Source organism: Primulina tabacum, chromosome 12 (assembly GCF_025594145.1).
Source record: "Primulina tabacum isolate GXHZ01 chromosome 12, ASM2559414v2, whole genome shotgun sequence".
NCBI classification, from domain to species: Eukaryota; Viridiplantae; Streptophyta; class Magnoliopsida; order Lamiales; family Gesneriaceae; genus Primulina; species Primulina tabacum.
The window spans coordinates 356,057-373,618 of NC_134561.1; the positions used below are offsets into that span (position 1 = coordinate 356,057).

At 37.7% G+C, this 17,562-nt stretch overlaps 2 protein-coding genes across 4 annotated transcripts; both read right to left on the reverse strand.

Moving 5' to 3' along the window:
* Positions 1 to 2,772: 2,772 nt before the first annotated feature.
* LOC142521258 (uncharacterized) lies at positions 2,773 to 5,279 on the reverse strand. Its single transcript, XM_075624489.1, has 3 exons — positions 5,140 to 5,279; positions 3,617 to 3,844; positions 2,773 to 3,394 (listed from the first exon to the last, which is right to left on the reverse strand). The coding sequence occupies exons 1-3, from the start codon at positions 5,277 to 5,279 to the stop codon at positions 2,773 to 2,775; spliced, it is 990 nt and encodes a 329-aa protein (XP_075480604.1).
* Positions 5,280 to 8,192: 2,913 nt separating this feature from the next.
* LOC142520484 (uncharacterized) lies at positions 8,193 to 17,562 on the reverse strand. Of its 3 annotated transcripts, none has more exons than XM_075623465.1 (13): positions 17,212 to 17,562; positions 16,717 to 16,773; positions 16,540 to 16,613; positions 14,767 to 15,627; positions 14,554 to 14,647; positions 14,345 to 14,446; positions 12,118 to 14,258; positions 11,899 to 12,013; positions 11,731 to 11,791; positions 11,075 to 11,226; positions 10,172 to 10,566; positions 9,674 to 9,762; positions 8,193 to 8,608 (listed from the first exon to the last, which is right to left on the reverse strand). In XM_075623465.1, exons 1-11 carry the CDS (start codon positions 17,285 to 17,287, stop codon positions 10,223 to 10,225), a joined length of 4,077 nt encoding a protein of 1,358 aa, XP_075479580.1. In that variant the 5' UTR covers positions 17,288 to 17,562; the 3' UTR covers positions 8,193 to 8,608; positions 9,674 to 9,762; positions 10,172 to 10,222. The 3 variants fall into 3 exon arrangements, with proteins under 3 accessions (XP_075479580.1, XP_075479579.1, XP_075479578.1); XM_075623464.1 differs by having other exon boundaries at positions 8,193 to 8,624; XM_075623463.1 differs by having other exon boundaries at positions 8,193 to 9,762.

A 17,562-nucleotide genomic window follows, 5' to 3' on the forward strand; every position in this document is an offset into this window, starting at 1 on the left:
CTTTTTACTATACCATGACACCAAATTGTTACCTAGATAAAAACATCCTCCAGTGGTACTCTTCCTATCATCTAGATTTCCAGCTCAGTCAGTATCACTAAACCCCACTAGATTTGTGTTTGTTTCTTTGGTGTACCACAAACCTAAGTTAACTGTCCCGGCTATATATCTCAAAATTCTTTTGACAGCTTTTAAATGAGTGACTTTAGGATCAGCCTGGTACCTGGCGCACAAACATACACTAAACATAATGTCGGGACGACTTGCACTTAAGTAAAGAAGACTGCCTATGATGCTGCGATACTGGGTGTTGTCAACACCTGCAGCAACATCGTCTTTGGACAATTTTTCAGTCGACCCCATTGGTGTTTTCATGTGTTTAGTGTTCTCGGTAGAAAGTTTCTTCACCAAATTCTTGGCATACTTGGATTGACACAGAAAGATACCATCATGCATTTGTTTAATTTGCAATCCAAGAAAGAAACTTAATTCTCCTACCATGCTCATTTCAAATGTGGTAGACATGCATTTAACAAATTCATCAACATGCTTTTGAGAAGAAGCACCAAAAATGATGTCATCCACATAAATTTGACACACAAGAATATCATGCTTCGATTTTTGAATAAAAAGGATTTTATCAACCTCACCTCATTTGAAGCCTAAGTCAAGCATATATTCAGTAAGCCTACCATACCATGCTCGTGGAGCTTGTTTAAGTCCATAAAGTGCCTTCTTCAACTTGTAGACATGGTTCGGGTGGTTTGGATCTTCGAATCCTTTAGGTTGGCTTACATAAGCTTCTTCATTCAAAATGTCATTCAAAAAGGCACTTTTCACATACATTTGATATAGTTTTATGTCCATGTGACAAGCGATAACAAGTAGAAGTCGGACTGACTCAATCCGGGCAACAGGGGCAAATGTCTCATCAAAATCAATTCCTTCAATTTGAGTATACCCTTGAGCAACTAACCTAGCTTTATTTCTCACAACAATCCCAGATTCATCAGTTTTGTTTTTAAAAATTCATTTGGTTTCAATAACATTCACATTATCAGGTCTGGGAACCAAATCCCACACATCATTCCTAACAAATTGTTCAAGTTCCTCATGCATCGCATCAACCCAAAATTCATCTTTTAAGGCTTCATTTATATTTTTGGGTTCAATGAGTGAAACAAAACAAGAATGGCTTACTTGAGAGTATACGGAAATCATGCATACTAGACCCATCATTTTCCGATAATCTACCTTCTCCTTTCTTCTAGTTTGCATTCCTCCAAATGCTTCTCCAATGATCTGAGATGATGGATGATTTTTCTGAATCTTACTGGGAATATCAATCCCTTCATTGGTTACAACATCATCATTTTCAGTATACTCTCCCTGGTTCATCATTTGATTCTGCCAGTGCAGGTGTTGTCTCAGGTGTTACAACACCGGGTGCAACATCTGTGTTAGGCAGTGTCTCACTTATGTTCAGTAGCCCATCAATATCATCCTCGATTGTTTTTCCCGTTAGATCAAGGTTCTTTAATGTCTTGAAGTTTGCATGACCCAATTTTTGATGTCACAAGTTTAGTTCACTCACTTTTGAATGATTGCACACAGGGTCCTCTCCAAGTTGATAACAATTGTCAGCCGACCTTGTACATGTCAAAATACATGTATTAGTATTATCAAAAACTTCACAATTGTCTTTATCAAACTTAACATGTAAACCATCATCACAAAGTTGACTTATGCTTATTAAGTTTGAGTTAAGTCCTTCGACATAAAGCACATTGTGTAGACTAGGCAGTCCATCAACATTCAAGGTCCCTTTGCCAGCTATTCTTCCTTTAGCACCTCCACCATACGTCACATGACCATTCCTTAGTTCAACATAGTCAGTCAAATAGTCTTTAGAACCTGTCATGTGGCGTGAACAGCCACTGTCAAAGTACCATATTCCTGCAATGTTAGTTTTTAACGAAGTATAAATAACAGAACATTGAATATTAGCCTTTGGCACCCAAACCCTTTTTACCGATGGTTTCCTATTGGCAGTGTTACGCCGGGTGTTGTGGCAACACCTGTTCAGATTCCCATCTTTTGTAGTCATCTCTCAGTTTAAAACAGTAGGGTTTGATATGACCAAGTCTAAAGCAATAGTGGCAGATAAAGTGGCGTTTTCTGGACTTGGACTTCTTTGTAGATATTTGCCTCTTTGATGAAACACCTTTTTCAGTGTATGTAGCATTCGAGATTTCAGCACTTCCTTTGACAAAGACAGTTGGTTTTCTTTCAGTATTGGAAGGTTCTCCAGTTTCAAACAGGTTATTCGTATAAACAAAGTCCAGCTTTGTCATTCTTTCCAATCATCAAGAGTGAATCAAGTTTGGATGAACTTGAATTAAGCTTCGCAAGAATTTGAGTTGCTTCTCCAAGCTCTTCCTTGACTTTGCATAATTCCAGATCTTTCTTGCTTAAGATTACTTCAAGTCGTGATACTTGTGACTTCAACTCAGTGTTCTCTTTGGAGAGAATTGCATTGACTTTATTTCTTTTGATCCAGTCTTCATACAATTCTTCATACATTGTCTGCACACTTTCCAGAGTGACTTCATCATCATCTACTTCTTGGTTTTCAGACTACACACTGAATTTGAAGAGATGTTGCGACCAGCTATTGCAACACCTGTGGCAACACACCCAAAGATTGATTTGCATCGAACGCTTCTCCTTGATCACAGCAGACAACGATGTGTGATTTTCATATTCATTTGATCATTGATCATCACCAGACTCTTCATCACTCAAAGTGACAGCCATGCCTTTGTTTCTCCGAAGTCGATTGGCACACTCATTGGCATAGTGTCCAAATCCAGAAAACTCTCTGCATTGTACTGAGTCCAAATTTCTGACATTTGATTGGATTTGCAATTCAGTTTTTGGTCGAAATTGTCCTTTCATAGGAGTAAACTTTTGAGCTTTTGCAGAATTAATGATATTGGGCAACACAGATTTTTGTCCAATTTTCTTCTTCTCTCTCATTTTCTTCAAGTAATCACCGAATTTCTTAGTAATTAGAGAGATAGAATCTTCACCTAAATCAGATTCATTCACTTCTTTAGATATTTGAAGGATTTCATCATAAGAGTCAGTTGAAACTTCAAGGGCTATTGTCTTCCCTTTATCCTTCTTTTGTAAATCAAGATTCATCTCAAAAGTTCTGAGGGAACTCATTAATTCATCCAGGTTGATTGTTGAAGTGTCTTTAGATTCTTCAATTGCACAAACTTTGACATTAAATCTCTCAGGTAGAGATCTTAAAACTTTGTTCACCAATCTTTCATTGGACATGGGATCTCCAAGACTGTGAGCTTCATTAGAAAGTTGTCTCAATCGGCTATCATACTCAAGAATAGACTACTTGTCCTCCATTCTCAGGCTTTCAAATTTTGATGCCACCATCCTTAGCCTAGTTTTACGCACACTCTCGGATCCTTCACAATGTTTCTGAAGTATATCCCAAGCTTCTTTGGCACAGACACAATTGGTGATTAAATTAAACATCCTTGTGTCAACAGACGAGAATATAGCATTGAGAGCCTTGGAATTAAAATTTTACGTTTGCACTTCATCGATTGTCCATGTACTTTCAGGTTTGAGCCGAGTGTCTCCATCAGCATCCTCAATCTTTGGTGGACTCCAACCATCAAGTACACGCTGCCAAGCTCTTTCTTCAATTGATTTAATAAAAACCCTCATCTTTACTTTCCATAATGCATAGTTTGATCCATCTAACACGGGAGGTCTAAAAACAGTGTTTGTTGATGCTTCCATGATCTTTTTCCACCTGAAAAACAAAACAAAACAGGATCTCACTTAGTAGCGTCAAGTGGAGGCTCTGATACCAATTGAAAGTTCCATTTCCACAGAGTGAATGTGACGAGGGTGAGTGTTGTGTGTATCAAAATGTAGGTGTTGTGCGTAGGTGTTGTAACACCCACGACAACATGCAGCGGAAATTATAGTTTAACACACTAACACGCAACTTGAATGATAACAATACGAGATACGAGAGATAAGCACAAGTATAAAATACTTGTGCGGTGCCTCAGGGCAAAATAATTCACTAGAAAAACTTGTAAGTTTACAAAAACCAATACTAGTGAAAGAATAAAACAACTCCCTTATTAAGGCGAGTAACAAATTGCATCCTAAACCTCTAACAAACCGTATAACCAAAATACATAGGATGCATCAACTGAGAAGTGAAAAAGTCTTCAAAAATCAGCGCACTAATCAAAACAGTGATTAGGTGTTGTCTTCAGATGTTGTCAGCACTTCACAGCAACACTTTATCAACGACGCGAGATTGCTTCAATCAGAAAACCTTTTCTTCGTACGAATGCGTCTCTGTCTCCCCGAAAGTTTTATGCTCTATATCGTCCATCTTTTCTTTCTCCTTTTAGTCCTATTTAACATAGACAAAAAGCAATTTCATTAAGAAAACAAACCCTCTTTAAAACAAAGATAGTATCTTAAAGATATTGTGATATCATATCTCAAAGATATTATGATATCACATCTTAAGGATATTATGAGTCATATCAAATGTAGTCTCATATCAAATATTAGATTTACATGAGATCATAATGTCAATTTCGAGATTATTCTCATGTCTAGAAAAGCAAAATATTAAAGTTAAAAAAAAGAAAAATATATCAAGGAATAAAATTTCTTTCAGATAAATATCAAACAATTCATCTATGAAACAGATGAGTAGTTCCATCATTGATGAGGCAACGGTTTTCTGATGTGGTTCTTAGCAGTCTCTCCTCCAAGTGCAGCTGCTGAAGAATGGGCATTCCATTTAGTTGTAGAAGAGTGATCCCAATGTATCTCAATGTTTCTTGCATGAGATACGGCCCTGATTTTTGAAATCGTTGTCAGAACTAAATGGGAACGAGGCAGAAGCTCCAGTGTGTCAAGGCATGTGCTTTGGGTTGACCATGAAGTGAATCCTCGCAAACTGATGTTGGGTTCCTTCACTATGCCCGCTTCTGTTGTTGGATTAGTGTTGGTCTTTCAAGAAAAATATTTCCCCACCAGCGACACTTTTGATTTGTTGCCCCATAGAAAAATGACCATATGAAACCAGGTCGTCCATGAATGCCGCAAGCCCAGTCACACATTGGATATGTGTTGGAAGATTCAAGGGAAGCCCATTGATTGAAAGCCAACGCGAGAGCGAAGAGAAAATGCAGTGGCAACAGAAACCCCAGCATCCAAATCGAAACCTTTCACAAAGGACCAACTCAAGACCCTCCAAAAAATGTCCGGGCAGCTCACTATTGCATCTCCCACTGGTATTGGCTCTAGTAATGTAGCCCATACAAGTATATTATCCATTTACACTTCATAAAGTAGTTGCCTAGCTCCTGAATCGTTGACTCTTGTATTTTTCAGGGTTTGGCATCAGGGTGGACGATTGGCGGTGCTTAACCTTGTTCAGGATTATATCTTCTCAATATGGATGTTCCCGAGAATCACCTGTCCAAAAGTGTTCCCAATAAATCATTATCTCACTTTGTTTCTGCTTTGAATTCAGTTAGGGATAATGATGTTTTATTATGGCATTATGGTTTAGGACATTCAAATTTTTGTGCCTTTCAAGTTTTTTCCTTTCTTATTCAGTAATTAAAAGTTTTTTACATCTTAAATTTGATCATTGTCAAATGTCTAAATATACTCATACGACTTTCAGACAACATCATCATAAATCATCGTCATATTTCTCTCTTACACACATTGATATTTGGATCCTCCAAAATCCTCAATCTTAATGTTACACACTGGTTTATCCTTTTTTTTTTTTATTATCGTACATGTCTCTCTTGAGTTTTCCTAACAAAAGATAAATCTCGAACTACTCAATTTTTAAAACAATTGCATTCCTTATTCAGACCCAGTTATCTACTTAAATCTCTGTCTCAAGGAAAAATAGAACATGTGACTACTTCAATTCTAACACATGGCACCACCTGAGCTAATGTGTTGATACACCACAACAAAAATAGGATCTTTGTATGTAAAAACCTTCACCTCATTAAAGTCACATGTTCTTTACTTTTTACCCAAAATGTCCCACGATAACATTGGGGTGATGATTCTGAGAGACACTTATCTCATCAATAGGATGGATGATGCCTTCACGGGTGCGCTCAATTTTCAAACTCTCATCCAAACTCTCCTTGAATCTTTTCCGGCGTCGTCTCATTACCGATGAGTCCCTCAAGGTTTTTGGTTGTTCATCTTTTGTTCATACTCACCCTCATAATCACCACAAACTTGAACAACTAGCAATAAAATGCATTATCCTAGGTTACTCTCTAGACCAGAAAGAGTACAAGTGTTATTCTCCCATCACCAAAAAAAATAAAAAAAAAATATATATATATATATATATACATACTCTGAACCATTCTGCCCAATTCCTTGGTTCAGGGGGAAACTTCCAATTTTTAATTGCAAAATTTAGAATTTCCTTGGTTCAGGGGGAAACTTCCAATTTTTAATTGCAAAATTTAGAATTCATATCACCATCAATTCCATACATCAAACCACCAAAAGTTGATAATTCACCAAAGTCAATTCCTCCAGCCCTTGATAATTCACCAAAGACAAACACCTAACTTAGTTCCAACTCAAGTCCCTCGTAAATTAAAACTCAATGTGCCGCATTTTTCCTTTTTAGAAGGAACCATCCTTATCAAGAGAACATACAATCTCCTGTGCAAACTCAATATGTCCAAGACTGCTCCTTGTCGAAAATTTCGGGTAAAAACACATATGATGTAGTTGATTCATATACACATATGATTGAAATATGGAACTTGATGTCAGACCAATTGCGTTGAGGAAAGGGGTTCGAACCTATACATTACATCAAAAATGTAACTTTGTCTAATTTGAAAGTTTTTTCTTACATATCGTGCCTTTCTCTCCAACATAGACAAGGTTCAGTCTCCGTCCACTATTGACGAGGCACTAAGAGACCTAAAGTGGAAAATTGTAGTTAATGAGGAGATAAGAGCATTGGAAAATAACGATACATGGCAAATCGGTGACCTCTCCTCTGGACAGAAACCTGTTGGATATGGATACATGTATATCATCTTGGTCTTGGTTCGTTCACATATGTTTAGTACCAATTCCACTGATACGTAGTATTATTGTGGAAAAATGTGATATAACGAGGCCTATCTGCAGTACCAATATAGTGAAAGTTTGCTATCGTCTACATATGTGTGTTCGTTCACTTTTGTTCAAAATTAATTGAAGATGAGGGCAAAAAGGCTTGATAGATGCTCCCTATATATATATCACTTAATTTATCACTTAACACACGTGTCATGTGCTGAGTAAATGAATGCACTACCTATATATATATAGGTTAAGTGATAAATTATGATCACTCATCAACACATCATAGTTGAATGAGTGGTCATGATTTAACCACTCAGCACACATATCAGATGTTGGAATGGTGTGTACACTACTCATGTGAGTAAGATGAACAGGGCAAAAGTGAAGTTATGAGCGTCGAAAGAAAATGATAATTATGATTGTAGTATAATGATAAACACGATTAATTGAAAGAGAGGGGAAAAGTATCACATTTATCCGCATAATAAACAATTTTTGTGCGGAGTAGTAAAAGCTATATGGAGAGGCCGTGGAACAAACACAATTCGTAGAGGAAACCCATCGAAGCTTTACCATAAAATAAACTTCTTTAATATTTTGAATAAATTTCCTGTAAACTAAACATTGACATAATTCACATGAACCATTGCAACGATTCTATAATAAAGTTCAATTACCAGTTTTCCTAATTTGTATTTCAGGATGAATAATTAAATAAACTGAAAACATATCAAGCCGAATCATAGCAGTTACGAAAGTTGAATCGTAGCAGTGCTCGTAACGTATTTTGAGGGGTCAAATTACCTACCAACTCATCTTGTAATATTAATCCATTCCCCAAAATTATCGATCATAAAAGACGGTGGATATAAAAAAAGGAGACCGGTAGAACTCAATGCTTGCATTGGATCTTTCATTCAAGTAAACCATTAAAAGAAATAAACAGCAGATTTAATATATAGGACTTGCATAAGCTTTGGCTAACAGAGTGGTGGCTATAAAAATGAACAAATTGTCATTTCTGATCACTGATTTATTTACAAATGGAGGGAGGGATGAGACCTGGGAACGTTTCAATTTCTATACAAAGAATCCACTACAAGCAAAAAGTTTATTCGCCCTCACTTCCGCAAAATATAGTAAACAAATTAACTTGTGTCTCAGTATTACATATGTACAAGTCCAATTAAGCTAGAAGGAATCTTGGAAGATCACAATCACGAGGCTCCCATCTCTGTATTTCATTTTCATAACTTTGCTTCTGTAACACAAGCCGAGCGAAACATCTACACACCATCTTTATATAAAGGGGTTGGCGTTATCATAAATCAATCATCCTTGAAATAAATTCCAGCTCGAAACAGTAAAATTATTATGTTCAACTCATGCCCCACCTCCATTCTTGCACCTGACATATTATCGTACTGCAAAGCATTCAACATCAACGTATCCATTTCAACTTCAAGAAATTCTATCATAAGCTTTAATCCAAAATAAAAACAAAATCATCCACAACCGATACAGAAAATTCCTCATATGCAACCAAAATAATAAGCTGAAGGAGTACCGACTACTTTTCTAAGACATTTCACTTAGAACAACAGACAATAGCAGATATTAAAGTTAGTTTCATAATAAGAGTTAGTAAAATTGAGGAAGATGTATCAAAGAGCAAAATTAGTAAAATTGAGGAAGATGTATCAAAGAACAAAATTACCGATTGTTTTACTTTATGGAAACAATTTCTCATCCCCAGACAAAAAATCATTTCTACTTCTTAACATATCCCCAAATAAAATTTTCCCCATCTCTTCATATCTCTAACATGATCATTACTTTAAACTTCTCTTTATTTCCCAAATATCCTCCATTAAATATTATATTCAACCCATGGTATACTATTTAGAGATTTAGTAATAACTTTATCCAACCATTTCTGACACGATTTAGCATTTCGAGTAGCAACTGTTTCCTCAAATCAAAAGCATACATTTTATTTTCCAAAATATTTTCTGATGCACTTCGCCAAAAACTCTCAAATTAAAACCAAACCCTTATATGCACAATTGGTTCATAAAAATTAAAATATTTTTTCAAGATTCACAACACATTCATACATTTGAATAGAAAACTGACTCTCAAGAAACAAAAAAACACACACACACACAAAAAGAAATGAGATGACAGACGAACAGGCAGATTGCACAATTATAATATTCGCACTGCAGATAAAACACCCAACTCAACATGCACACTAATTGAAAACTCAAAATAAAGTACTCTAAACTGATATTCACTCATAAATCCACCTTTCTGGTCCTTATTTCAGATAAAGTACATATAAAGTACACCCATACGTCACCGGGTCAAAACATCATCATAGATGAAAGAAGTTAATTTTCTTCAAAAAAAATTTGAAATAAACAGACTTCCGTCTAAGAAAATTGAAGTCCCAAAATTAATGATGTCTTACCATTGTGTATCCGTCCACTGCGCAGCTGTTCTCCTCAGCTATCACAACAAGGCCTCGGTCTTTGTTTCAGCATTTTTTCCCTCTATTCGCTGTACAATTTTACATCGAATTTAAAAATTCTTCTCTATCCTCTTCATTTTCAATTCTCAAATACCTGAAAATTAGCACAAAGCACCATCTTATTCTCAGCTTGGGCTAAGTGCCTTCAAAACTGACACAACAATTCAAAAATACGTAAAATATAGTTTTCCGTAATTGGGCCTTTTTGAATCAAGCTTTTCAAAATCCAAGGAATAAAAGGGTCAAACGAACAGGTTCTGTGCCAATTAATTTGGATATAAGAAAATGTTATTCAATCAAACAGACTCCTCTAGGAGTCTGAAAAACTCAAAAAACATTTTGACTTAAGACCAGAGCATAAGAATTATAAGGCCAACCCGCTTGGAGCGGATTCTGCGTTCACCACCAGCAGAATCTTGGAATGAAATATCGACATACCGTGATAAAGAGAAAGCCAGTGTGAGCAAAACCACAACATAGCTGGACTCGTCAATCTTCTAACCGTTGTATCTCACCCATCATGATCCGATTGCTTGTAACCTTGAATCCAAGAAGAGCAGGATCAATCTGCCTACCTTTTTTCCCCTTCTTTTTGTTGCTTTTTGATCCCTGAGCCTGCATCACCCCATCTGATAAATCTGAAATTCCAGTAGCCTGAGCTTGATTTTCTTGATATATTGGGGGTTTCTTAGCATTGCTTTTAAGCATGTCACTAAAAGATGTCTCCAGGACATCAGCAATGCTACCAGATGAAGTGCGTCCAAATTGAGCGTCTTTTTTCCCAGATTCCTCTGAAATTTTCATATTATTCCCTCTTGTTTCTCTCCTCGTCCCTACAAGCCAAAAAAACAGTAGCAAGTCAACATAAAAGAAAGGCCTAAAGCAGTTAAGAGCAATAAACCATGAAGATAATATACAAATTCCAGAATGGCAAAATCAACGATCTTTAATTGTGTGCAAAAACAGAAAATAGTGGATAATTTTGTTACTATGATTTATGTGATTAAATGTGTCATCCTCTCAAACATGTGACCAATCCACTAGGCACCCAATAACATCAACATGCCTACTAGCAACCTGAATAGTCAAAATATAAACATAAATACTAAAGAGAAACCGAACAACCTATCATTAACACCCCCAGCTGAAATATCAACTACATCAAGATCGAACAACAGATATGGAAAAACGAAGACTACAAAAGAAAGGAGGGGTGCCCAACTGAAATATCCAGGTACTATAAAAATTACAAGGATGTAAAATCAAGTTCAGAAGGAGAGAGACTTTCTAGGAAGAATGAAACCAAACAGCGAAAAAAGTTCAACAAATCATTAAACCTACCATCAGAAGGTGCAGTGTATAAGAGACCTTTTCCTCGGACGCCTGGATCAGCAACAACCTCAGACAACCCCTCTAGAGAAGATGAAGTTAGTGAAACAGGTTGATGCCTCATAAAGGAGTTTTCAGGTTCTTTGAAACTGAGAGACAGTAACCTGGTAAAAATAATGAGGGTAAGAACAGCATGACTAAAAGGTTCCTACACAAATGATTAAATTTATCAATAAAGAAAGATAGCCAAGGCAATAAACGCTAAGCCCAGATTATGCAAAAATAGCAAGTTCATATACAACAATAAAAATCAACTCATCTCTTGCATTTCATCAAACCATCCTACACAAAATAAGCTGTTAATGCACAAATATCAGATTCAACAAATAACTCATCAGAAGAATGGTCTTCTAGGATATTTCTCGATTCAGTAGTTTAGCTTTCCATTCATATCCGATAGAAGCCACATCATAGTTCATGAACAGATCTTAAATACTTCAATACAACAATTTCTGTTGTTAAAGAATAACTGAGGTAGTATCCTCTCAAAAGCATGATCTTCATTAGTCAAAATCATTCTAAAGAATTAGAAATCAAAGGCATAAATCTAAGCAATTTCAGGAATTTCGATACAAGTACAGTACCCCAGCACAGCAAAAGTTTCTTACCTGTCCTTAGCAGCATCGTCCAAAAAAGAATCAGAAACTCCAATCTTTTCATTGTGAAATCCTGAACATTATTAGGATAGTGTTATCATGGACAGCTTGAAAAGTTGAAATTAAAATAAAAACAAACAAAAATGACAAAAAAAAAACCAAGATAAGGGGAAAAAATACCATCAGAACCAATTGAAGAGATTCTGCTTAGGACATTGACCGGTATTTCCCCTTTTTTTAAACTTGCAAAGCCATCCCGGTCAACCATGTCCTCTAGAACATCTGTAACTGTCCCCTACATACAACCACCATTACGAATCAAAAAAATTTGCTTACTCCTGCAACTGAGGTCACTTTAATAGATACCTTAACATTCATGCTAGAAAATTTGTAAATTACCAGATAATTTTCTTCAGCCTCAGAAGCAATTGCTCCTCGTTCAACAAAAGCCCCATCTTTGGATCTAAAAGGCAATCCACCAGTATCCAGAATACTGCTTGTCCCATCAGCCAGTCGACTCTGAGGTGGCCCGCTTGAATAACCATACAAGCTAGCATTGAAGGACTTTCCAAAACTTGTTTCTTGATCTGGAAGAAGACCAGATGAATTATTTGTCATGCCTGAACCAGAATAGTCACCTGAAGGTATCCTTTTCTTGGGTGGTATCCCATTGGTCACATCAAGCCTTTCGGATGACAGATTGCCAGATTTCTGATTAAGTAACTCCATAAGCAAACGCTTTGAGCTGTCATCATTGGCTCCAGCTGACATCCACAAACTAGGATCTTCGACACTCCTTTTGGCATCTGACTCCCTTTTCAGTCTCTCATTGTGAAGGTATATCTGTTGTAGTCTTGACTCCACCCAGTCATTGGGTAATTGACCATTATTCTCATACCAATGTCCATCTCCAGTTTCCAAGTGAGAAGAACGGAATTGATTGGGCATTAAAGGGTGATGCTGAGAGTAAACACCATAAGATTGACCACCATCTTGACTTCCAAGGTTAGCGGTCATTCGAGCAATCTGTTCGTGCATATCTAAACCTTGTGTGCGAGCCATGGAGTTGACATCATCAAAATTAACTCCAGCAGCACCAACAGGCAGTGACATTGAGCGCTCAAAGGGCGACATTCCAGGGCCAAAAAAACCATGTTGAAGTCTATTTTGTAAAGAATAGTTGCGTTCAAAATGGCTCAGATGCTCCTCAGAAGATATTTGCTGAGGGAAAAAATCCAAAGGGCCAAATCCCATAGATATTGCTTTATGAGCAGCAGCCGGATTTCCATAGAGCTGGCTGGTTCCATCATGCGGCAAACGAAGAACACCTTGCCTTTCTTCTTCCATTTCCAATCCATGCATCAGGCCCAAAGGCATCTGTCTTCCATGCATATGATCTTGTTGAGGAATTTGCTGATCTAAAGGATGAATCTGTCCGTGCCATCCATGCGACAAGAGATCAAACAAGTCATTTTGTTGCCGTTGATGGGCTGTTTGACCAAATTTAGCTTGAATTAGCTGCTCAAGGGATTGATCAGCTTGCCTAGATGGATATCGAGAATGCTGTTGAAGGTTATTTAAAATCTGTTGTTTTAACATTGCATGTTCAAGACTACTGTTAAGTCCAAGAGCATCACTATGAGACTGTCCATGGCCTGACTCACGCATTTGATTCCAAAGCATCTGCTCAAGAAGCACCTGTCTGGCCTGAGACAGCTGTTGCTCTTTAAGCACCATTTGTTGTTGATGGAATTGTTGTTGCAGCTGCTGCTGCTGCTGTTGCTGCTGCTGTTGTTGAAGCTGCAATTGCCTCTGCCGCTGCTGTTGAAGAGCCAACATGTGTTCCATATCTTGCCCTGCTTGGATGGCGAACTGTTTGTGGTGCATCAAATTCATACTAGGCCCTCCCTCCGGAAGAGCTTCATTAACAACAAAATCAGACAGCTGCAAGCCTGAACCATCTAATGCGATAGGTGGAATAGGTTCTCGGAGATGAACACCAAAACGCAAACCTGCATCCAATGAACCATCCATTGCAACAGATTTTTCTATGTCAGAACTTGAATCATTTAAATCATCACGAGCGCCTCTAAATTTCAAGTGGGGCATAACATCTCCCAACTCCAAGAAAGGTGAGTCATCAGAAGCATCTTGCAAACGGACTCGCAAATCAGTCCCAAAAAACCCTTGTTCAAACCATGAAATAATGTCCACTCCAAGAAAGGGTCCCTGAATTTCCCCTTGCGGGTCAAGATAATACAAACTTATTTCTTCTGGAGGGATTCCTCTATCAAGATAAAACTCGTTAGGACTGCTCCCAAACTTATTTTGGCCATCATTGGAATGTTTCTCTAAAGATGACATTGCAAAAAGGGAATTTGAATCATCTGGAAGTTCACTGTTATCATCAATTAAAGGGATCTTGGTAACAGCAGCATCTACAACCATCAGCTTAGCAGGATCAAACTGAGCACCATCAAGGAACTGCATGCCATCGTTATGTTCCTCTCCATATACAGCCTCTGTAACTATATATTTTTCTGCACAAATTTCAAAGTAAAGAAGATCATTCAGGCATTGTGACATAAATTTCATTTTAAAAATACTTCAGTAATCAAAATCTCACCACCCAAGAAATTTGAACTTTTTAAGTTATCCATTATCTCTTCAGCACCATCAGAGGAGAGGGCAGGTTCTCTTCCATTGATGGATTCGAAGTTTCCGGAATCTACAAAGAAATAAAGCATGAATGTATGATATCACTGGTAACAAAATAAAGAAAGATCAATAACACAGTCAAATACATATTTAGTGAAGTGAGTAAGCTTAAACAACCTGTAACTCCATTGGTTGATCCATCCGCCCTAAAGGGACTGTGAGAAATTCCACTGCTGTTTAGTTTGCCCTTCCACATGTCACTTACAATGGCCTGCAAAAAAGGAGGAAGCTTTCACATTTCTACATATATTCAAGCTAAAAGCACTTGACATTGTCGTGCAGAGGTAAAAAAAACAATATGTACCGTAAGATATTAGATTTGTAGCTCACCTCCTCCTCCTCAGTAGGAGCAACAAAAGCTAGAGGCTCAACAGCAGCTAACTGAGTAACATGGTTCACTTCCTCCAAATTGTCAGGAATGTAATCCAAATAATCTTCGACATTTAGTCTACGATAAATGTCAAGGAGTTTTGCCCTCGGATACCGATATGTTCCCATAGAAAGGCAATGTTTTCCTGAAACAATTCCAGTCTCGTCATAATGAGCAGCACCAATTATACCTACCGATGGAGGTCTTGCAGCAGCAGCACTAGCCCGACCACGCCCTACTGCAAAACCAACAGTTGAGCCCTCCACTCGTCCCCTTTCAAGTCCAAATCCTGGTGCAGAACGAAAAGAACTAGACCCACCAGAGATTCCCTCCATCCTGTGGCGTGGTCTCCACTTGTCTCGAGACTCAGAATCACGTTCAGGAATGGAACGGGCATGAGAAACAACTGACTGACTGTCACTCTGAGATTCTTCCTTTTTGACATTAGTTCTTTTATCCACTTTAGCATCCTTTTCTTTCTCATCAGGACCCCATCTTGAAGACCATTTTCCATCATGCCTTGCCTCATGCCCAGTAATACGACCGCTGACATCATGCCACCTGTCAATGGCAGGCAAAGCTCTGTTGTCAGAAATTTCTCTGCCAGATGCATTGTCAACACGTCTTTCCATCTTCCTACGATCCCTTCTACCAAGCAATCCAGTCTCCCTTTCTTCTTCACGCCAACGGCCACCAGAATCAGGCTCAGGCACAATTCTTATCCAATCCTTTTTTTCTTCGGGTGCATCAGGGCGCCAAGCATCCTTCTGGTTCAAATCAACGGGTTGGCCAAGAGTCAAAGTGTTTGCCCCGCGTGTTTCCTACATATAACAATACCCGTAATAATAAATGGTGATGACTGGTAATATTTTTGGTAACATATTTGTCAATAAGGAAAAAATAAGCAAATACATCTACGAAATCATGATCAGATGTGATCCTAACAAAATTCTTTTCGATCACATCAAAAGTATGTTACAGGAAACATGTTGGGTTGTTACAGGAAACATGTTGGGTTTGCTTTCTAACCAGCATTGACGTGATCTTATGCTCTAGGCTCCAAGCTGTAGCCAACAATAACGGGTCAACAAGACTCATTTCACAGCCATTATAGTTGATCAAATGAAAATCTAATGCTCATAAGTAACCCTGATGTGAAGTGTACAATAACACATACCACAAATGAACATTTTACAAATTTCATGGTGCCACATTACTCTGTCACGTGTGTTGTACTTGAGATCAAATTCCTCAAATATTTTCCTTTTAAGTCAAAAATTCCGACAAAAGGAGCCTATCTTCAACCACTATAGATAGAAGTTCGAACACATGGAATCAAGGAAAACCTTGTCACCGAAAAAGTCATTCGCTTTGACGAAAAATAGTGTAACCACACAATTTTTGCATTATATGTGATTGACAAGGTTGAGGATCATATCATGCCATTCAATTTAAGAGTAAAAGATGCGAAAACAGTAATTCTTGTTTCAGAGCACATATGAGAAAGGTAATAACGCATCAGTACTAGAGATGACTTGGTTCTGTTACGAAGTTTCCAATTAGTTACAGTTTCAACGAAAAATATGATTTCTCAAATGTACAACTACACCAAATGAGATTTGAAAACCTTGAGCACTAAGATATCAGTTGGCGTATAACTAAGAACTAAACACAGTTCACCGATAAAACAATTCTCGAAAGCAAGTATGTTACTCCAAGGCATTGGAACTTGCCATTTTAAGCTCATTCGGCTTAGCATAGAGCCATTGTGGAGACAGCGGAATGGTGTTCTCTGGCACTGACGGATCTGTAGAAAATATGGACAACGTAAAATTAAGAAAAAATTTCATCACAGGAAGTGTTCAACAGAAGACATTCATAAGGTAATAGGATAGTAAAAACACAATTACCCTTTGAATCATCCAGCATATCAGCCAACACATTGTCCTCATCATTCCCCATTGAACCTTCATTATGAAAACACATCAAAACGTCCATAAGAAGATATCATAAGAGCATTCAAACCGCAACCAATTCATGATATCAAACAAGAGCCATACAGCTAACAAACTCCGCCGGCATTCAAAACAAGGAGCACTGAAATTCAATTTAAACTTGAAGTGAGGTCAAAGGAAAAAAAATTTAAAATTTGGAACAGTCATCTTTCCCAGAAGAACAAAACAACCTTATAAAAATTAACTAATGCCCCTAAACCCCACAAAATTACAAACATGAGACGCGAAGATAAAGATATCTATCGTATCCAAAGTCAAAAACCCGATCTGCAATTAAATCAACAAGCCAAAGTTAAGACACCGAAAGATCAGCATATCTAGTAAAAAAAACCCAATTCAAATCAGAGAATTAATCGAAACAGTAAAATCGTGTGAAGAAACACCAAGTACCTTTGAGGGTCAAAGATCGATTGGAAGCCTCCGCTGAGATGAGATCATCCGGTAGATCAAGCTTTCTTTCGGCCATCACCCGAATCGGTGTTCCGAAAAAGTGGCTGAAAATCGAAAGGAGAGAAAAAGAGATAAGAAAGCACGCACGAAACCCGCGACGAGAGCGAAAGAAGCTCCAATCGAAGTTTGGAAGCAGAAATTTGAAAGAGAAATGCAATTCGATAGCAATTGGAGGAGCGAATGGATTCAATGTTATATAATCAAGAAGTAAACTAGGGTTAGCGGATTGCGAGAGGAGTGGGTTCGAGTGGTCGAAGAGCCCTAATCAACACGCGCAGATTTGTGATTTCT